General features: G+C 36.5%; 1 protein-coding gene across 1 annotated transcript; it reads left to right on the top strand.

The window, feature by feature from the left end:
* Positions 1–1,542: 1,542 nt before the first annotated feature.
* LOC121305218 (tubulin-specific chaperone A-like) lies at positions 1,543–21,646 on the top strand. Its single transcript, XM_041236764.1, has 4 exons — positions 1,543–1,698; positions 10,780–10,885; positions 19,999–20,085; positions 21,321–21,646. The coding sequence occupies exons 1-4, from the start codon at positions 1,646–1,648 to the stop codon at positions 21,399–21,401; spliced, it is 327 nt and encodes a 108-aa protein (XP_041092698.1). The 5' UTR covers positions 1,543–1,645; the 3' UTR covers positions 21,402–21,646.
* Positions 21,647–23,462: the final 1,816 nt, after the last annotated feature.

Below are 23,462 nucleotides of genomic sequence, written 5' to 3' on the forward strand. Positions count from 1 at the left end.
AGCATGTGTGGTGCATAGTTTAAAGAGCCAGGCTAACCAATTTATATACAGCCTGACATCACAGTATTGTTGGGGAAAAATGTCAAATAGATGGACAAAGTTAGAACATTGCTGTATCCAAAACACAGGACAATGGTTTAGTTTGTAATTCACCACAGCTTGTGTTAAATACATTACCAATAACTTTTTACACAATTATTATGCCAAATTAATCACGCTATATTACTGATTCTAGATGATTTTGCACGTTTAAATACATCTCACAGACTCTCGGATCTCTATTTAGCAATGTTCCAAAAACCCACTCTTGGTCACATTTTACTAAACATTTTTAAACTAATAAAAAAACAATTACCATAACAAACATTACCGTATTCATCACAGTAAAGTTGAGTTCTTACCTGTAACCATGTTTAAAGCTTCAAACTCATTGTCTGGAGCTTGGTGTTATTTACATTATTGTCAATACACTGTGGTTTGAGGTGCAAGCTACACCTGGATGGATGGAACAGCTGTAATAGCCACACTCGCTATAGTGCTCAACGCTGCCCCAGGAGCGGATCTGAGCGGAGCTTCAGTGAAGACTAAAGCCATGGCTTCGTAATTCCATGTCTCAGAAGTGACTGAATAATATAGCTGTTAGCCACACTCATCACTCATGACAACATTGTGTCAACAATGTATTGTTTTGAATGACTGCCCCAGGAATGTCTTTGGAGCTTTTAATTAGACATACAAGGGATGCAAGGTTTTGTTGTACTTGTTTGTAACACATTTTATTACACTGAATAATCTTCATGCATGCCCCAGCTACAGAAACTGCCCCCCACCCCCCAACTTTGAAACCAAAGTTACGCCACTGATCAGACTCCAATTAGAGAAAAAGGACATGAATGTTTAACTACATAACGATAAACGAAGCAGAGAGGAATGTACTGAAGAATAATAAAACACAGACAGGGACATGTAAAAATACAGTGAGGATTGTACTGAAGAATAATAAAACACAGCAGGGACATGTAAAAATACAGGGAGGATTGTACTGAAGAATAATAAAACACAGGCAGGGACATGTAAAAATACAGGGAGGATTGTATTGAAGAATAATAAAACACAGGCAGGGACATGTAAAAATACAGGGAGGAGGCCGATATCCCATAGCTGTTTTATTTTGTGGCCAGTGTGTCTTAAAAACTCACTCAAACTGTTACACATTTACTGACTCATTTAAAAGACACATTTGAACAATATGGCAAGCCAAATGATCATTTACAGATATCGCAAAATATTTGCAGATATCTTAAAATGACGATTTGGCTCGCCATATAAACTAACAACAAACGTCCTCCTACCGCCCTCAGTAGACATCAACAAGTAGGCAAACTATATCACACTACGTAAACATAACCACTTTGGTAACTTAGTCATATTTCCACAGATAAGAACCCAAAACAAATGACCCAGTTAAATACATTCCCATACGGTCCCGGGGTGAGACATCCGTGCTTCTCAAAACTACTGATTCAATAGTGCGTATGCAGTTCCTCAATGCGCATGCGCTGTGAAAGGAAACTCATTTGAATCAGACAAGCGGAGCAACGACAGTTTCTGCGTTAGCGTCTTAAAACCTACTTCATATACTTCAATGGCGGATCCACGAGTACGACAAATTAAAATTAAAACCGGCGTAGTTAAACGGTAAGTGTTTGCAAAATGCACTTTCGCTGTGTTGATGGGCAGTAGCCGGCTTGGCCTTGCCTAAAGGCGGACTCGAGCACATATTCCTGGTGATGCATGGCAGTCAACGTGCAAGAGGCTTCAAATCCAGACCGATGCTTTTGGTCAAGTATTAATTACCTGTGCAGTTATACATTTTCTGACAAGTGTTGAAGGCGATTAATCTTTGAAGTGTCATTTTCAGTCGTGCAGTTTACAGTATTTGGCCCAACCCGATTCAACGGTAATGGCAACACGTAAGGGAAACAGCCGTGATGCAGCAAACAGTGCGACTGAAAAGGCAGCTTGGACTGTTTCTGTTTGGGTAAAGATCAGGGGAGATGCTGAGCTGGCTATTATTATTATTATTATTATTATTATTATTATTATTATTATTATTAGTCGTAGCATCGGTTTAGTATAGTTCGTTATTTGTTTAAAATTCTACACAAAACGGCAGTTCTTAAACCATAGTGACATAATCTTTTAACTGTGTATTTTATAACGTTATAAAACTGTTTTGTGTAGAATCTTAAACAAATAAGAAGCTAATGCTGCTTTTCATGTAGTTTATCTTCTTTCCATAGAATAAATTCAACTTCTTGCGCATTCTGGGCCAAAGAGGTTATTGAAGCGTAATAATCAATAATCATAACTGATCCAACACAGAGGTTCTCAATCCAAAAGAATATATATTTGTTGTTTAAGTTTATTAGCCTCAGCTTTGTGTTTGTATTACAGCGTCTAAGTTAGCTTAAAAAAAAAAAAAAACATAAAGTAAAACAAAAAGAATTTCCATATATCTATATATACAGCTCTGGAAAAAAATGAAGAGACCACTGCAAAATGATCAGTTCTCTGGTTTTACTATTTATAGGTATGTGTTTGGGTAAAATGAACATTTTTGTTTTATTCTATAAACTACTGACAACATTTCTCCCAAATTCCAAATAAAAATATTGTCATTTAGAGCATTTATTTGCAAAAAACTGGTCAAAATAACAAAAAAGATGCAGTGTTGTCAGACCTCGAATAATGCAAAGAAAATAAGTTCATTTTTAAACAACACAATACTAATGTTTTAACTTAGGAAGAGTTCAGAAATCAATATTTGGTGGAATAACCCTGATTTTCAATCACAGCTTTCATGCCTTGGCATGCTCTCCACCAGTCTTTCACATTGATGTTGGGTGACTTTATGCCACTCCTGGCGCAAAAATTCAAGCAGCTCGGCTTTGTTTGATGGCTTGTGACCATCCATCATCTTCTTGATCACATTCCAGAGGTTTTCAATGGGGTTCGGGTCTGGAGATTGGGCTGGCCATGACAGGGTCTTGATCTGGTGGTCCTCCATCCACACCATGATTGACCTGGCTGTGTGGCATGGAGCATTGTCCTGCTGGAAAAAACAATCCTCAGAGTTGGGGAACATTGTCAGAGCAGAAGGAAGCAAGTTTTCTTCCAGGACAACCTTGTACTTGGCTTGATTCATGTGTCCTTCACAAAGACAAATCTGCCCAATTCCAGCCTTGCTGAAGCACCCCCAGATGAGTCCAATTTTCAGCTTTGCCCAGCACCTGGTCGTCTAATGGTTAGACGGAGACCTGGAGAGGCCTACAAGCCACAGTGTCTCGCACTCACTGTGAAATGTGGTGGAGGATCGGTGATGATCTGGGGGCCTTCAGCAAGGCTGGAATCGGGCAGCTTTGGCATGAATCAAGCCAAGCTTAGAATATCACATTTACACATTGGATTTCCTTCCAAACTGCAAGTTGTTTTGTTTGGCTGGATAAAAACACTATTCAGGTGATCATTTTGCATGAATCTCTTTTAGTGTTTGTGTTTATGAGAGAGGGAATGATGTGTGGAAACACTGATCAAAGACACAATCTTCAATCTTCAGTCCAGCTGTATGAGTACACACAGGTGTGCTGGTTTGTAAAAGCCTTGGCTGTCTAGAGTTGGTTGGAGTTTTATAACGGATTGCCATAGCTAAGAGTGCAGGCATTGCGTGGATTTGATCATAGCCCATGGCGGCTACCCAAACTCCACTGGATTTTTTTTTTTTTTTTTTTTAATGATTTACTTTTAATATTTCACATTGTAGGGAATAGTGTTCCACAGTATATCAATACCTACATATGTCATGATACCACAATCCTACATTACACTCTCCTGCTCTTCCTAATCTATATTGATGATTTAGATTCTGGTATAGTAAGCAAAGTTGTTAAATTTGCAGACGACACAAAAATAGGAGGAGTGGCAAACACTGTTGCAGTAGCAAAGGTCATTCAAAATGATCTAGACAGCATTCAGAACTTTAGAAAAAGGGGCATTCAGAACAGAAAATAGGAGGCACTTTTTTACACACAGAATTGTGGGAGTCTGGAACCAACTCCCCAGTAATGGTGTAGAAGCTGACATCCTGGGACCCTGAGATTCTGGGTTCAATATGCTACCAAACAAGAAAGATGGTCTGAATGACCTCCTCTCATTTGTAAACTTTCTTATGTTATTATCTGATATTGGGGTAAAAGAAAAAACAGAATCATCACGATTTTTCAAAACTGTTTTTTTGTTTATTTTGGGTTTGTTTAGCTTTTAAAACATAACTTTGTAATTTTTGTACTTTAAAAACAATATAAAGTAAGCTTACTCAACTGTGAAACTCCTGTGTTTTGAATTGTAATTTGATGGCACTCTCGGGGTTGGGGAGATGGGATCTGTCTTAGACGGTTTCTCTTCACTGCTCTGCGGCGACCCCTACGGGTGAGCTTGGGAGCGGAGATTTGACGGGCTGGTCTTTGTCGTCCAGAGGCCGGTAGTCTGCAGACATCCGCTCTCGAGTTCCTGGGTGTAAAAAGACATTGATCGTCCCGTGGGATCGGAGGACGCCCATTAAGCCTCGGGTCCCTGAGCTGTGTGGGGAGTTGCTGCAGTGAAGAAGATATAATAATTGGGCATTCCAGATTTGGAGAAAATCGGGGGTAAAATAATTGGAGACTTATAAATATTTGTTTCCATACAGATCACAGGATCAATGTGACGCTTCACCTGCAGAGGAAAGCACAGGACCTTTAGAAGCTTTAGTGGCACTGCAAAAGTCTGCTAATGCAGACGGCTGCAGGTTCAGCATGAAAGCAATAAAAAGCACTTGCAGTTTATTATAGTCGCCACAATGGTTGTCTCTTGTCTAATTTACTTTCTTTGCAAGATTTCTAACAAAGAAACGAGCATGATGGGCCAAATGGCCTCCTCTCACTAGTGAAATGTCTTCTGTTCTTATTTAAGGTGCACTGGGACGTTTTGACAGAGACATTTAGCATACATGAATCAATCAGGCTAGTCTAGTTTAGCATTACACTCTATTTAGTTGTTTTACTTTCTGGAAGTATAGAGTCAAAGAAGTGTTATGTTCTATGTGACTTTAATAACATAGTTATATGTAACAACTAAGAAGCTGGCCGAAACGCCAGAGTTCTCTTTTTATATGTACGAAATAAAGAACATGGTGTCTCTTACACTGTGTTGCACTTTCTTACCAGTTTTATTACAATTATAGTTGGTGGCAATGACCTTTTCAATACATTGGAAGATGTTTTCAGTAGAAAACTGTGTGTGTGTGTATATATATATATATATATATATATATATATATATATATATATATATATATATATATATATATATATATATATAATCAGCAATCATTCTACCATTCTGTAGCATTAGTAACTGTGTATTAGCATCCTATGTACTTTGTACTTGCGAAAAAAAGGAATTTGGCAGCCATTTAACATGTCATGGACATAAGGTCCCTAGTATCGTGATATTCTTGAATATCATGATACTGTGCATGGTATCACAGAGGAAAGCCTGTAACAAGAACTATTTGTGTGCAATGGTTTGCAAGATTGTCCTTTTGACATCAACTACATTTTGCCAGTTGACCCATATTTTGAAAAAAAAGGTTGTGTCACAAGACCTAATTGACCTCGAGACCGCTTGAGATTACAAGAGCAGGTTTCTGTGAACTTCGAGAACAATGGATTTTTTCCCAGCATAGCAGCTTTTACTTGTTTGTTTAATTTATTTTTTTTGTATGAGTTTAATATAAGTAGTCAAGAGATTGCACATAGCATGTCATTTCTGAAACCTGTGTGACAGTTTTGGAAGTTGTAGGTTATTTTGGATTATCAATATTGTGTAACAGTACAAAATAAATACAAAGATGAAAATCTATCAAATCAATTTACAATGCTTTTATGCCTTTATCAGAATTGACCATGATATTGTATAGTAAATGTATAGACATCTTAGCCCCTAGGATTTGAGCTTGTATCACATTTCAGGATGGATACAGAGACGTGTGTGTGGCTAATGTATGAAAATGCAGTTAATCCTGGTTTTCTCACAGAAGTGTGTTCCCATTGTATAATATAAAAAATATGCCGTTTAACCAAGACAACCTGGGCTGATACGTACATACGTACTTAGTTGCTATAGTTTCACTGCACCTCAGAATTTATGAATGAGTTCAAATCTTATGTTTAACCTTTTTTTTTGCCCGGTATGTGTCACGTTTTATACCATGGAGTGCTTTACACATGGTCGTTAGAATTGACTTCATTTGTATGCTTCCAATTTGACAGAGTCAAAGCCTACCTCAAAACAGCGTCTGACCTGTACTGGCAGGCTGTCTGCTTTCCACACTTGGTTTATTAAGACTTTACAATGTTTATTTAAACGCTTTGCATAGAAAGCTCACAACTACTAAAGTCTCGCTTGCAGTAAGGCTCAGAGGCAAGAAATGGCATACTCAAGAGGGAAATGTGTCTGATTCTGGTAATTCGGAATTGATTGTAAATAGTTTACAGCCTACGTAAGGTGTACACAGTGTGTTTGCAACATGCCAATGCAGCCTTGATGTTGGCCTGCTGCTTAAACAAAACTGACATCAGTAGATTAGAATGAGACTAGGGCAGTTCACATTGCAATTGTGTTAGCTTACCTTTTAAAAGTCTTAACGCTCCTGTTTAAATGTCAATGACATACCATAATTGCAAATCTACAAGTCTTGATTATAAAACAATTTTACATCACAAACCTATAGGGGGAAGATGTATTGATTTTCTAAGGAAGCGCCTTCTGCCAGGGCCATTTCCATTTTACTGTCTGTTTTCTCTACTTGCCTCATTTTGTAGGTCAGGTCTGGTTCTGCCATGGTGAAGTGGGTAAACTTTGTGCTGTGTGATTTTAAACATCTGTGTGATATTTTACCTGTACAGTGCTTGTGTGCTGCAGATGGTGCAAACCTGTAACTCTAGGGGTGGTACACTGAACTTACTGTAGAAGTTGTGGCATATGTTTGCAAATTGAAAACAGTTAATGGGTCTGTATTCATATACTTATAAACATTGTAAAGATTAATGTTTTGAAGTTTATTTCGGTGCCTGGTTATGCTACAGATTAGATTTACACACTGTCAGAGTTTTATTTTGTAAAGTAAACCATGCCTTCAAAATGCCATGTTCTGTCTTTCTTGGGAAGATAACAGTATTCTTTTTTTTGTGTGTCATGACAGAATAACAGTGTGAAGATCAGTATAGAATGTGACATGAGTTACAAAAAAAAGAACATTAAACAAGAAGGGAAACAATAAAAACCTGTAAATAGTTTTCAGAATGGCTGCAGACATCATAAAAAGACAAGGGAGTGGCTGTTAATAACTCTAATGGAGCTCACTTAACAAAGGAGCAAGATTAAAGAAGCCATGTGCTCATTTCAGTAAAGCAGGCAAGACAAGGACATTTTATGTTCAGATTACAAAGTGCAGCTGTTTTAAAAGCATTCATTTAAGCAGAGGTCAAAAAAAAATAAAAAAAATTTATTTAACTACAACGGAATTATATATATATATATATATATATATATATATATATATATATATATATATATATATATTATATATATATATATATATATATATATAATCTCTCATCTATCGCAGCGTGTAGCATTCTCAAATAATTTACGTTCTCAAACCAAATTGCAGAAGAGTATCTGAATTCATGTTGTCTTCTGGGTCATATTTTTCAGTAATCCAATCTAAATACATTTTTGATTGCTGTAGTTAATTTGTTCTCAAAGCAATTTTGATTCATTTAGGGGATGCAATACATGTGAAGACTTTCTTTGGTCAGTTTGTATGGATGTTATCACTACACAAATAGTAGTTGTCTCCATTCATATCTGAGAGAGTCCAGTATGAACACTTATTTGTCCTAATTGGTTCATCGTGGTGGTTTCTTTGGTTTGTGCTCCATTTTGATTCATATCTAATTTGAACACTGTACATAATTAACTTTTTAAAAAAAAATTATTTTAGTGAGTTATTACCATACATACTGTGCAACAGTACTTTTTCTGGTTCTTATTACTGTGTTTTAACTGCTGCCAAAAATAATAATAAAAAGAAAAATAAATAAAATACTGCCGCTGCTTTTTAAAACATTGCCTAACTAATGTGGCAAATCTGTTCTGACCCAAACCTTTACAAGTCTGTCCCAATTAATTAAAACTAAATAGTGTTTGGAGAGGCAATTTAAGTGCTTTTGCTCCAATTCCATCAAACAAGTGCTGTTCATTATTGTCTTGCGATCAAAGACAGTGTTTCCATCACAGTGGTTTCACAATTGGTTTGTTTAGCGTTTTTTTGTCTTAGATATTCTTGCTATTTTTATTTGTCTCAAAGATAATGAATATAAGACCATAAAAACCATTTATTCCATCTGAGCATCATTAGTTGTAGTTATTAATGTGTTGTAAGGGTAAAATGTATATGATCATTATTATTAATTAATAATAAATAATAGATGGAACTTGCCTACTCTGTGTGTCTTAGCTATTTCTCTACTGAAATAGAATTCATTGAACAGTGGCTTCTAGACTAAATCGTTTATAATTCTGAACCATTGCTGGGTGCACATTTACCAAAGTGTGACCTTGGGCAAGACCTGCAGTCACAGGGGAAAGTAAAGCAAAGCAATACCACTGTTTCCCTCCCCTCCTTTGGAAGTTAAAAATACTGTGCATGGCTTTCCTGCAATTTTGCACATTTGAGTTAGCGCCTTGCACAGCGGATGCCCTTAATAAAATGACAACAGTAATTTAGTTTTGTCATTCGAACTGGCACCAGCTACATGGCTCAAAAATACAGTATTAAAGTAGCTGAATGTGTGTCGAGTCTAATTCTTTTTTTTTTTTTTTCTATTTTCCAGAGAGCTGCTTTTCCATTAACTTTGGGAAAACACAGTGGCAGATTCATTTAAAACAAGCTCAGCTCCACCCTTCATAGAAGTGGCTTAGCCTGTGAAAATAAGAAATTAAGATCAAGGGACATCCTTTTCATTAGCTTGTCGTTTAGTTATTTGCATTCCTTAGACTGCCTCGCTAAACATCCGCAACTGTAATATAACTCATCTCAAGGAGGCTTAAGGCGCTTGCCTTAGCATATGCTAACTATTACAAGATGCCTTGATGGAAACATATTAAAATTACTGGTAATTGACATAAAATATGACAAAGTGTTTTAGGCTTTCTGAGCAAAGCAACACACATTACAGAGGAGCAGGTCCATAATGTAACTGATTAATGAAGGATTGCTCAGGCGCACGCAGCTGATTTCATGAAAAATGAATTCTTTGTTGTCATTCCGACAACTCTGCAACCGCAGCCGGAAAAGACTATTAACCAGAATCATTATCAATAGCGATATTTTCAAACTCTATTATGGCAATCAGGCTGGAATTTATTCAATAGATTTAGTTCATTTGGTGGTAATTGATAAATAATCAAAATTTATCAATGTACTTGCACATATTTCACTAACAATCAAGCAAAAGTGGCCCATTTACCACCTGACTTGGTCCAAATTAGAACTAAATTGATGATCAATTAATCTTAGAAGGGGCAGTGTTGTACTTTGTGGAGGAGCAGCAGCAAAAGTGGCAAATAAATGGAGTAAAGACAGGAGATTAGTGGAATGAGCAAAAAGGAGCTGAACCGCCACGGATCGTAGCTAATGAGCATGCAGCTGGGTTGTAAATTGGCAGATTTATAGCATCAGTGTAAGAACTAAAGACAGAACAGTGGCAGACTGGAGTTTAGAATTGATACCAGCCCAATACTGAACAATGCTATGGTGGGAATACAGCTGGATGACAATTGCTCTGAAAAAGGGGTTGGTAAACTGAACAGGCATCTTCCAGCATTTCAACAAATGTATTGGTCTACCGTGACATGGATCTTTCTCAATTCCAAGAGTTTAAAATGGTTTTAAAATGTTCCTAATTGCTAGGTAGCTACTGTATACAGGAGTGAGACTATGATACGATAACACTTGAGTTCTTAATTATTCAGCTAACATTAGCCACTGTAAAATACATTGTCAAGGTGATGCTAATCAAACCTAGATTTTATTTAATTTGAATCATGATAACATACTTACACCAACCTCTTTGTTACTTGTACCTATTTTTTTTTTGTCTTTAAATAAATCCTAATGCAATATTATAACCCCAGCCCACATATGCTAGATGTATTTCTCTTCCCTTTTGATTTCTAAGCAGCTATGTGACATAATTGAAATGGTAGTTCAGGAAGGTGCAAAGGTAACTGCAGCATGATGAGTTTTTATTAAACAATTACTGAATGTATTAATTTATTCTGAAGCAAGAGCAATAGGATTCAGTCAAATCTAAAAATGTTGCAGATCACTATCTGCCCGTACTGTAATAGACATTAATTATTTTTTTTTTATTTATTGGTCAAATGAGTGGTTTTTAATATGGTGTGGTGGGGTTCTAACCATCTAGTAGTGCCTAAATTCCAATGAAACTAAATAACGAATGAATATAACAAATAAAGAATCTGTCCTTATTTTGAGTGAAAATAGCAATGTTTTATAAAACAATCTATGTGGCAATAATAGGCACAAGCAGTTGTAGGAAATGACAGTAAATCGTTGATATTGTTTTTTCTCTCTTTTGTTGTTTTTAGATTAGCAAAAGAAAAGGTGATGTATGTAAGAGAGACCCAGCAGCAAGCGGAAAAGGTTGAGAAAATGAAAGCTGAAGCTGGTGATGAATACGTGATTAAGAAACAGGTAATCTCAAACCATTTCCGTGATGGATTTCATGTTTACTAAATGTTTGTCTGCATGGAATGGAGTTATCGGCTCTAAGTGAGAGCAACACAAAAAAGGCCCCTGAGCATTTTCTGTATTATGGAGTATGGTTATTCTCCTTTTAAAGCACAATATTATTTGTCTTTTAATTGACATCACACAAGAGCTTCTCATGTTGGGATTGAAAGTGACAGGTACTGAGTGCAGGTTACCCCAGACCTTTAGTTACTACCCAAAGATGAAACTACACCACAGTAAATGCCTTGTCAACCCAACCAAAAACTACTGCAGACCTCATTTTAATATAATAATTTAATTGTATATTGTAACTTTAAAAGAAAATATTATATATATATATATATATATATATATATATATAATATATATATATATATATATATATATATATATATGTAAAACAAGTAAAGAATTAATTAATATTATAATTAGCAACACATGCTACTAATTTGTTTGCACTGACCCAAGTCCTCCTCCTTCCTTTGCCATGTCATTTCCTTTGCAACAGTAAGAAACTGCATAGCTGAACATCCTGCTTGGTGTACTTGAAGTCCAAGGTGATTATCAGCTAGTGTAATATACATAGTTTTGTGTTGCCATCTTCTGAACTATTTCATTGTGCAACTCTGAGTCATCAGAATACGGTCAGTGGTGCTGGTGTTGCACACCGTTATCATGTATTCTCCTTCGGTAGTTCCACTTCAACAGATGATTTTGTGAGACTTGCTAATCTACTGGTTTATAAATACTATGCCCAGTACATCTACAGGTGTAGTCTAGTTGAAGCCATATTCTTTCAGCAAGAATGAGCCTAATAAAAACATGCACAAATCTCCAGGTTAGCATATCTGTGGGGATAATCAGTATCGCCAATAAGTACTGTATTTTTTTTATTGCATATCATTGTTAAGGTTTACCTTATTGGTCCAATTTTCCTATATGGAACTTGGGGACTTGGTAACCGCGAATTAGAAAGAACCCTACAGTACAAGATTAACCAAGGTCATTGTGGTGTAATTCTGCCAATAAGACGAGTTGTAATAGATGACTGACATCCCAACTTCCTTGCTCCTTAATGTGGAACTTGGATTCAGAAGCACTGACTGTACCTCAGATTGTCAGAAATGAAGAATAAATAGAAAATTGTTGCTTCAAGTGTTAAAGTCCTTCATACTTTTGATTAAAACAGGCAGCACTATCTCAAAGTGCATGGTATGTAGGGTTTGGTAGTACACAACAACGTCGCATATCCGACCTGTGGTATAGGCGGATATGTGAAAATGTCGGATTTAGATAACCTGCAACTGATGGCTTCTTTTTTCACTGTAGAAGTCTGTGACTTCCTGTTTCTGCTTTCTTAATAACTGTCACGGTACTTTGTGCTCTTTCTTGATATTGCCCACAGCTGATAAGCTGCTCGGTTTGAATATTGCTTCGTCTGTTTTAAACAAATGGATGGTAAGCACTGCGTTTATGAAGCTTGCTGTGTTTAATTCAAATGCATTTAAAAGCTACACACTGCCAATATCTGCAAGCGTGCGCTCCATCATATAAACACATTGTACAACACAAAGCTTTCTCATTGTGTTGAAACGTCACTGCTACACGCAGCTGACTGACACACGCACACAGCCCGCCTCTCTTAAAGGGGAACGCACTAAAAGGCTGATTGCTAGAACGCTTTCTTTCTGTTTCCATTGCAGAAGCTGCATTTGCTGCCAATGCCATTACTCTCGTAGCCTACTTTTAATATTCATTTATTTAGCGAGGCGGTTAATTGATCAGGTTGGATATGCGATGTTACACTGTACTGATGCAGAACAAAGACTTACAAAGGGGTACAGTTGTGAACTGATCATGAATGCAAGGTAATAATGAGCTGCTAATGTTGCCTTTGCTTTAAGTATGCTGTGCATGATTCTGATAAAAAATTAACTGCAGCAAAATTGTTATGGCTTGATTATTATTTAAAACACATTTGCAGTCATTTGTAACAATCTAGAAAGTTCAGGTGAAGTAGGGTATTAAGGCCTGAAGGAAAGTAAAGTAATATCTAAGACAGTAAATATTTGCCTGCTGCAGCTAATAAGATCCAGATGTTTAAAATGCTAAACAATGCTGTTTTTAATGAGGGTGGGTTGTGGTTTGTGAACACATTTTCATTGCTCGTTAGTGTGTTTGGATTGTCGGTTGGATAAGGAAGAATTTCCAGGATGCCTCTTATTTAGAGTCCCCTGTAGCTCTTCTGATTGATTTGTTTGTTTTTTACACATGCTTCCTAATTTCTACTTCATGTATTCGTTCTGTAGCTGTAAGCACTGTTGTTAGAAATGTAATGTTAAAGTTATTACAGTCAGCACTCGCATATCCGACCTGAACATTTTTTTGACTTCAGTAATGGTTAAACGCGTGTGACACATCAGATTTATTTCATTTTGGCCTGTTCCAACCTTTTTTCAGGGAACACAAAAATTATACAATATCAAAAATACATATCTGAAAAGTATGTTTAAAATAAGTAAGCTTCCATTTAGATGTACTGTGTTGGTTTTGTTGGTACAGTACAATATTTTCAACAGAAGTATTTTAATTCATAACAGTGATTATGAAAATGTCACTTCCCAAAAGAGACGACACGTGGATTGTAATACAGTACATACTTTTAAATCTGATACGTATTGTAGCAGTATGTAAAATTCCCTGTTAACGACCCAACGGCAAAATCAAATCAAAATGTTACCCATGCACAGAACTGCATACAACGTAAAAGGTAGTGTAGTTTAGTAAAAGAAAGATGCAGTTCCAGAATTAAAACAGTATTCAAAGTCAGTATTAAAAATTACAGAATATAGTGCTCGATAAGGCCCTAATGTCACAGTTCACTTGCATATGAAAATGCACAAAAAACAACTAAAGATCACAGATTTAAAAAAAATACATCACAGTATCTAAAACTGTTTATTGATTAACTGTTGCATTACCCTAGCTTGTCTATTCGCTTTGTTTTGGTTGCATTTTCGTCAGGTGAAACTGGAGGAAGCGCTGTGTAACTGCATAGGGTCATCTGTTTACCACAAAAAAACCGTGAACAGTAAAATACAACAAATACGTATAATTAAAGATAAAATATAAAATTGCCACTGTCACGCATATTCATGAGCAGTCGAGACTGGCGTGTGGTTTGTTAGCGGTCATATTTATTGTCTGTTAATTAATTCGTTAATTGCAGCTGCTTCAGACTGATTTGGCATGCAGAGAGAAAAAAAAAAAAAGCAGGCTGTGACAAATATTTAAACAAATTGTAACATTGAAGAGATGGGCGTTGTATCACAAAAGTGGTGATGGAGTCGTAAATCGCTTGTGATGGGTAAGTGCATTAATTTGTTATATATATATATATATATATATATATATATATATGTATGTATATATATATATATATATATATATATATATATATATATATATATATATATATATATATATATATATATATATATATATGTGTGTGTGTGTATGTATGTGTGTGTATATATATAATGAGGATTGATTTTATTCTTAATACAAGAGCGGTAAAACGTGACTGAGTTGTATCTGGGTAACGGATATACGACTGGCTACCCCCAGATCCTTCCGGGAAGTTTGGATGGAAATCTACAGGGAAGTAATTTCTCTACAATGGCTCACATAGTCAGCACATATGAAACTTTCACCTTGTGAAACACGCCAACTAAGCACTGACAGTCAATCCTCTATCAAAATCTGTCGCATCTGCCATCTTCCCGTTGTGACACAGCTTTAATATTGCATTACAAATGTGTGAGATGCCATTTATATGGCAAACTATTCAGTCATGTGAGTGACAGTCCACAAGCTAAAGTGTGTGAAACATATATTTGCAAAAAGCTAGCCTGCATATCAACATTTTATATGTGGAGTTGTTAGCAAAGTAAGCAGCTATAATGCTATCATGGGAAGGTGTAAGCCTTTGTTAACATTTAGGTTATCTTTTTAGCGTAATGATCTGGTTAAAATGTTTTATTTCACCTTTTGTGATCTTAAAATGAAGTGCATGTGAACCTGAGATTACTGTTCACCAGAATATATAAGATAAATGACAGCTACTCTATAAATGCACACGTTTTGATTTAAAGTACAATTTTTCAATGCTTTAGGGCTGAGAACAAAAAAAATCAATGTTTGAAACTTAAAATGCTTTAAGTTAGGGGGTTAAGGGGTTTAAATTGCAATCAAGTTATTCATTTGATAGAATCAATATTTTATTATGGCTTTCCTTATCCACTAGTGATGGGATCACTCCAAGGCATTGAAAGGGTTTTTAGGTGTTTTGCATGTGCTTCAGTTCCGTGTCTGGCTGCGTTCTTCTGCTTCACAGAAGATGTTGCAAAGCTCATATCACAAAGGACTCTGCATCTTAAAATGAAATGGACTATTGATGTTTGGTACTTATTTTTAGGTAAACCTTGAAAATCAAATAGACAATGATAATAAAAAAGGCATCAAATGAAGCCTTAATAACATGGATTGGTATTATTTTCCCAAGTCTGGTACATTTAATTTCACAAACACCAAGATACCAAACTGTTGTCGATTAGAAATGCAGCAATGCAAATTTACAAAGGGTGATCTTGGTTAAATAAAGACATGAGCCTGTGACTTTATTGCTGTCATTCAATAAATATATAAAGCCTATGGATGGCTAGTGTAAAATACCTTCCAAAAATAGACAGCTACTGTAGTAACTGGCCACTTACAATATGTCAGGTGTTTAAATATTGGATGTATTGTTGACAAGCTCAAAGCATTCTGCATGACAGCCCTACTGGATTTGACATAACTTTCTAACAAGGACACGTGTACAAAAAATGTTTTTTTTTTTTTACAAACAGAAAACTGACCCTGCTACCACCTTGTTTCAAAGGCTAGCTGTACGCATGATGATGCTTTGAGAGTGTCTTCACATTACAAAATGGCTGTATGACATGCTTTTATCCATCTTTGATTATTGGTACTGTTCAATAAAAATGAACCGTTCTGAGGCTGCATTTGTTTTAACCCCCTGCCATTCGTTGCTTCCTCTACTGGTATAGTACATGCAATGTTACGTTATGTATAATAACCGTCACCAATGACAGATGTCACTCACTTTAGTGAATGGTGTCAAGAAATAAAGTAAATAGATATTTACTTGAAGAAACTAATATGAAGTCCTATGTATTCACTAGCTAAAACCTGTAAAATAATTCCTTTTTGAGCTGCTTCTATTCTGTGTTTTGTGAATTCCTCTATAATGTCGTTTATTTCTTTCTCCGTCTGTTGGCTCGTCTTGATCCACTGGTTCATACAACCCCTTAGGTCACAGTCTTGTGTCATGCCATCCAGTTCCACTTTCCACAATCTGTACATTTAATAGACAGTTCTAATGGAAACAAATGACACAAAAGATTCTGTGGCCTTTTAGCTGATATTTGTGCACTGTTAGAAGCCAAACAGTAATACAGATTGTGTTTCTGCTGAAACCTGGATCTTCTAATGCAGTGAAGATGATCACAGTCTGATTTCCCCCACCTCCCCAGCTTCTTTAGAAACATTTAAATACTTAGAGTATATATGTATTCCATATTCAAGCAGGGTATCACAAATACAGAGGGTAGTTCATTGAAACAGTGATTGTTCCTGAATACCCTTTTCACATCATAATAAAGCACAATCATTGCTAAGGAACGTTTAATATTGGGAAGAGAGAAGCTGCTGTACCGCCTTTGCAAGCAAAAGATTCTTCAATAAGCTGTTTCATTATTTGTTGTTTAGTTCAGTTTTAACAATCCATATGAGTTATATGTATGTGTTTCTTTACATTATACAGGGCTTTTCACACTACACCACCAAAACCCAGGTTGAGTCGGAGTGGCCCCGGGTTGACTCTCCCGAGTTCAGCCCTGCATGTATTCACATTTGCTGTGTTCTACAATTCTCAGGTTAAGATTGGACAGGACCGTGTTACACTGCATATTTTCAACCCGTGTCTAACACAGTGTTGGGAGGAAATATCCAACATGGCTCCCGACATGGCTTTCACTTTTAAAAATTATTTTGCGAAGGAGGTCTCGTGTTCAACAAGCTCAGAGGAGGCTCCAGCAGCGTGTGCTCCGTGCAAGACGTGACCTTTCCAGGTTACTACGACAACAGTCGCAATACTGGATGCTAATTTTAAGTTTATTTTTGTTCCATCCAGCTGCTGCTGGATATTTTCATTTGCCCAAAGACTCCTGGACCTCCTCATTGCTCCAGAACACTCTTGCCATTTTTGTTTGTTATTTACACCTGCACGGGGAGCTGTGAACCTTGCCCCTTGTCGTTTGTTTTTGGCTAGTGTCATGTGCGTTTTCAACCTGAGGCGAGCGTGACCCTGTTGCATTTGAGCGCTTCGTCCTGGGTTGAAAATTCTCAACCATACTTTGTCAGTGGTGGGTTCACCCTGGTAAAACAGTTTCATCTCGGGTTCGAAATAGCTAGTGTGAAAAGCCCTTATATGATATGCAGGATGTCCCATAAGTAAGACAGCATAAGAAAATATCATATTGTGCAGATTGGGATTCTCAGTTCAGTCTGACGACCACACACTAGTCTGCACCACACTCAAATGTTCTGAAATAAACAACAAAACCAGTATTAACAATTGTGCGTAAGTATTATTTTAAAGCATTTACATTTCTGTGTTTGTATAAAATACTCTTCTGGACATTAACATATAATATGGATGCTATTAAATGCCATTTCGAGTATTATGATGTTTAAGAAGACTGCACTTGACAGATTAAATAAACTGATCTTTTTCAGAATGAACAGATGAATCTGCAATCTTTTGACCAATCAATACTTCATTGTCTTATAATCTCAGTAGGATGCTTATGAGGCAGTAAAGCACACGCTTTCCAGAATAAATGCTTTATAAGTTAATTTCTCTGATTTACTTTACAGTATACATCTGTTTGCTATTATTGACTGTTAAAGCACGTACTATACATATTCAGAATTGAATTTGGTGGGGTTTTTTTTTTTGGGGGGGGGGTTGTTTCTTATAATGTCTTAGTCTATTAAACAAGAAGAGTATCTGGTAATTTCTGGTTCTGATTAGACTGGTTAAAGCGTGCTTCTCAAGCGGTGCCAGTTTAGAAATTCCATTCTGCGCGGTTGGCGAGAGTAATATTGAGCCTAATGCATTGTGCAAGGTTGAGTAATAACTTTTTATGCATGATAAGCATCAGGAATATGAACCTGCTGATCTCTGCTTTCCATTTGTTTTTAGACGGAGCCTCCTGCAGCGAGCTCGTGGTGTGATCAATAACTCAATAACATTTTTCATGCAGTAATTATTCGTGTGATATTATCTGAGCACAGCATTTCTTTATTACTTTTAAAGCTGTAAGAAATATGCATAGGAACATGTAGCTTTTTCTGCATTGTGATTATTAACACGAACAGGACTTTTTTATTAGAACTTTTCTTACGTTTTATATTTATACGGCTACATTGAATTGATATTACTTTCTCTCCCAGTAATGTTAGCACGTTCATGCTATCCTTACTAGAACGAGGTTGTGCTAACCGTTCTCTCCACTGATTGAGTGCTGTTTGCTTTTGGGGTCCTCCATGTAGGTGTTCTCTGCTTTCTTTAGGGCCTTGTGACAGAAAGACTCTTGGTGGTAAATCTCCCTCCCGACCTGAGAGGGCGCTAAGTAACGGTAACAGAGTACCCTGGACTATTAGGCCTGACACTTCATTCCTGTGGTTAAAAGGAAGTTGGTCATTTAGAAGAGGAGCGGAGCTTCGGTACACTGACTCATTGACCCGGAAGGGAAATGATGTGGCAGCCGCGGATTGGTGTAGCAGCTGCAGTAGTTTACCAAGGGGTCATGAGTGACAGTATAAGTAGGGGTCGAAGCGACGCAATCTCTTCCTTTGTTTTGATTATGGACCACTAATTCAAGAAGAACATGAGTGACAAAAACAAAACAAAAAAGAAAAAACAGTCTCTCTATATCGTCTTGTGTATTAGACTAGACGGCTAAACACGATCTGGAGCTGTCGCCCACGGCCAGCACAAAACATGGACAACAACGCACTGACTGTTCACTAAAATAACATTGTAAAATCATGACCAGCACTACAGCACTTGCTGGGAGAGGTGACCGTGTTTGTGTTTTTGCATTGGCATTATTGTCCTTGTGGGATACTTGTTTATTGTAAATGGGACTGCAACCCATTATCATTTACTGTGCAATACACATCATTGTGTATTGGTTATCAAACCCCTGGATTAAAATAAACAGAAACCTTTTCACCCGTGCTTTGCTTGTCTGTTGTTTCTTGTTCGATTACTGCATTGTATCTGCACGTGCCACTTTGCCACAGGCCTGTACTGCAACAAAGCAGTTTTTGTTTTAAAAGTTATATATACTCCAGGGGAAACCAAACTAAATAGTAACATTGTGTATTTAAAGTGTTTTAACTCGTAACATTATCCTTTTAGAAAACTAGTGCAAACATGGTCCTGACCTGGTCAGATGTATATTGTTGTGGTTCTTTTGTAAGCCCCACTAGTAGTTAAACTAATCCTTTTAAGCTCAGTTCCCACAATCATCTGTAACTGTAACCCTATATGACCATGAAGAGGAGTCAAACCACTACAAACTGTAGGTTTCATGCAGTTGGGGGACATGCAGTTGGATTCACATCTTGACACCGAGAGATCAAGGCTGCAGCTTTTTCTTAAACTTGTCTCCAATCGCAGGTGTGTACGTTTCAGTTACACCAATCCCGCTTCTTGCTGCCCCTCCTTAATCACTTCAGTAGGATTCTTTCACTGTCGGTCATATTAATAGTGCAATAAAACTGTCCCAAGGAGTAAATGTTGACAATATCAACAAGAAAGCTTATCTCTTTGTCAACCCTTCTAGGTACTAACATGAGCACCAGACTCTCGTTGTATTCCATCAATGTTCCATCAATTGTTTTTACTGTAACTGGTGTATTCCACTTGTGTCTTTTAGATTGAAGTCTTGCAGGAGTCCGAGATGATGATCCCTGATTGCGAGCGCCGCTTGGGAGTAGCATGCAGAGACCTTGCGCAGTTATTAGTAAGTATTTTTTACCAGCACTGTTACAAACGGTTAATTAGCCTTCCAGTCTGCTTTGAGTTTAAAACACTATTTTTTATTTATTTATATAAAGAGATAGAGAGAGGTATAGACATATGAATATTTTAAGCTGTTAAATCCTGTATTATTGCATTTTACAACAATAAAAACCTGTTATTTAGATTACATAGGAGGAAAGATTTAAAAATAAGATTCCATAATTGGGAGGGTTGATAATAAACATGGATTTAAAGTTTAGAAAAATAGAAATAGTTGATATGGCATCAAGATGCTACAAACACAGTCAGTGTTTTGTTTTCAAACACATGCTTCCTTGAGAGAGGTATGAAATATACTGAAATCTGATGTAGCTGGCTCTTTTGAGCAAAACCAATAGGGTTAGGGTCAGGTGTTCAAATGTGGCGACTTTTAAATTATCTGAGTAAATGAATTGACCATATTAAAACCAGGAGTTCCAAGATCAGGCAACATATATACAAATAAGCAAGAGAATGGAATTTATGGGTTTTGAAATCACTTGAATGGTTTTCTTGCATGAATATCAAGATGTCATTTTTCTTTCCATCTGCTTTGAGTTTGTGTAGAAAATCCTATGTGCTGGGATTATAAAAGCCTTCCTCATGCCATTAACATTGAGACAGTGTAACCTTTCAACTCTGTTAGCCCCAAATCCTCCCTCTGTCTGTTTAATTGATCTATCTAGAGTAGATGGAGTTTGTAGAGTTAAAATGTCATGTCACATGTTTCGAATGGAGTGTGGAATGCTGTCCAGTCTTGGCCCTTGTGGTACACCAGACAAGCTCAAAGCCAGGCTAACTCACTGTGGGAGCAGTAGAACCCAGACCATCTCCTAAACACTGCAAACCCCATAAAACAGTAAGGGATGTACAACGGCAGTTACAATGACATCTAAAGCTTCTTATTGTTTAGATTACATCAGATTTCCAAATCCAGGATCAACTAAAGAATGGTTAGTGGATAATAAACTCAAACTAGCATTGTGGATCTGTACAGTAAATGACCCAGAAAGAATTTGAGCGAGCCAGATGCCATTGTTGTTGATTTTCAGCAGTACAGTCCAGTGGAATACCCCTTCAGAACTGGTGACAGAAGGAGGAATTGTAAGCCTTTTATGGGGATTACCACACTATGGTAAATGGGGAATAAGTCAGTTAGTGGGTTTAATCTTAGATATGTGTGTGTTTGTATTGCAGGAAAATGAAGCAGACTTGGCAGAGTTGGAGGAGTTCAAAGAAGCACAAGCCATGCTGGATTCTGTCAAGCTGGAAGGATAATTATTGACCGATTGCTTTATGTACCTGCACTGAGTCCGTTCTATACAGTTGGACCACATTTTGGAACAGTTGTGCCTAGACAACAAAGATTTGAACCTGATCACAGATTATATTTGTTTTCTAATTTTTTTTTTTTATTTAGTATAGTCCTAGACTTGTCCTATACAAGCCTGCAATTAAAGTGATGCTCTTGTATATGGAGCGCTATTAAAATATCAATAAATTGTTTTATGATTTTATCATCATTTTCTTGTTCTAAAATGAGTATTTGAATACACACATTGGTGATTTTTATCTTTTATCCAGTTTAGGGTATTTGCATACTACAATTTAAGCTGGGTAGAGTGTATGAACTCTAAATGGTTGTGTAACTATTTAAAGGTAACGGGAGACTCAATAAGGTTTTTATTAAACTAGGACAAGGTTTTTCTTGAACCCTGTATATATGCATGTACACGAGTGGATCTGAAACTTGCACAGTTTGTGTTTAAATTAAACTTAAGACCAGAGCAGTGTACTAAGATAACAAATTGCTTCCTTATCTGGTAATTGAAATTAATTTTGAAAAATAGGAAGAGCCCATTCTACCACTGGCAACAAATGACATGTCATGTAATGCCTAATGTATGTTTAAAAAATGCAACACTGTAGACAAAAGGCAATATTTTATTGACTATGGAGTTTACGAGTATGCCAGCATTTTTGTTCAGTGTCACTTGTACAGAAGTGCTTTGCCAGCACTGGAAGACCCTGCTTTGAGTTTTTAATGAAATCCATTGAGGTAACACAAAACCACTGTCTTGATTTTATATAATTTCCCCAAAATTGTGTTTTCTTGGTTTACAGTTCCCACAGATTTGTATTCTCTGTATTTTAAGTGTATGTTGAAGTCCTTATTTCAGATGACAAACTCACGACAGAAGTGGTGTTGTTTGGGTGAAGTGTGTGTCAACAGCAATACGCCTAGGAGGGCACATCTGTCTGACAGGAACACCAGGAAGTGGATATATTTATGTGGGAAATGTATAAACTGTGTACAACATTTGCCCTATAAATGTTGTTTTTTTTTGTTTTGTTTTTTTCCCCCCCAAAAAATATTTTTTTTATAATCTGGAGTTTGCAGGCCTTCCCATCTCATTAAAATACGGAAGATTTTATACACACACACACACACACACACACACTTTATTTCTTTATTTTAAGAAAAATAAACTGAAATATCTTGCTTGCATAAGTATTCAATCCCCACACATTAATATCTGGTAGAGCCACCTTTCGCTGCAATTACAGCTTTAAGTCTTTTGGGGTGTACCAGCTTTGCACACAGTGTCGGAGTGATTTTGGCCCATTCTTCTTGGCAGATTTGCTCCAGGTTGTTCAGGTTGGTTGGACGACACTTGTGGACCACAATTTTCAAATAGTGTCACAGATTCTCAATGGGATTGAGATCACGACTTTGACTGGGCCACTGTAGGACATTCACCTTTTTTAAAATAAAATATCGAACAGAACAAAATTTCAATGTACCATTTGTAATTCAGTAATATGAGAAAATTGGTCAGGGGTCTGAATACTTTTGCAACCCACTGTATGTATGTGTGTGTGTGTGTGTATATATTATATATATATATATATATATATATATATATATATATATATATATATATATATATATATATATATATATATATATATATATATATATATAATATAAATATAAAAATTATGTAGTTACTATTTTCTCACAATTACTTTTAAACAATAACGAAAAAAAAAAAGATTAGGTAATCCATGATTCATACTAATCGGTGTCTGCGAAAGAAGATTGCAGCTCGACCAATCTAGTTAACCTGACCTACATCACATTAAGTGACTTAGTACAGAAGGACCAGCAACAGCTTTTAACTCAAGATCTTCAATGTAAGTGGAGCAGGGGGACGGTAATAATGCAGCTTGTGCTTAGGAGTGGATTTAAAACACAAATAATGATGACATTAATTAGCACTCCTTTAGGTTCATAGGTGTTGGGTATGTTATGTTTAAATTAAATACAAAGTTCAG

The sequence above is a fragment of the Polyodon spathula genome, chromosome 2 (assembly GCF_017654505.1).
Source record: "Polyodon spathula isolate WHYD16114869_AA chromosome 2, ASM1765450v1, whole genome shotgun sequence".
Classification (NCBI taxonomy): domain Eukaryota; kingdom Metazoa; phylum Chordata; class Actinopteri; order Acipenseriformes; family Polyodontidae; genus Polyodon; species Polyodon spathula.

Excerpts from the sequence above, each read along its gene's own strand:
- LOC121305218 (XM_041236764.1), top strand. The coding sequence starts at position 1,646 with ATGGCGGATCCACGAGTACGACAAATTAAAATTAAAACCGGCGTAGTT. Across the intron at positions 10,886-19,998 it reads AATACGTGATTAAGAAACAG|ATTGAAGTCTTGCAGGAGTC; the intron begins GTAATCTCAAAC and ends TGTGTCTTTTAG. Across the intron at positions 20,086-21,320 it reads GAGACCTTGCGCAGTTATTA|GAAAATGAAGCAGACTTGGC; the intron begins GTAAGTATTTTT and ends TTTGTATTGCAG.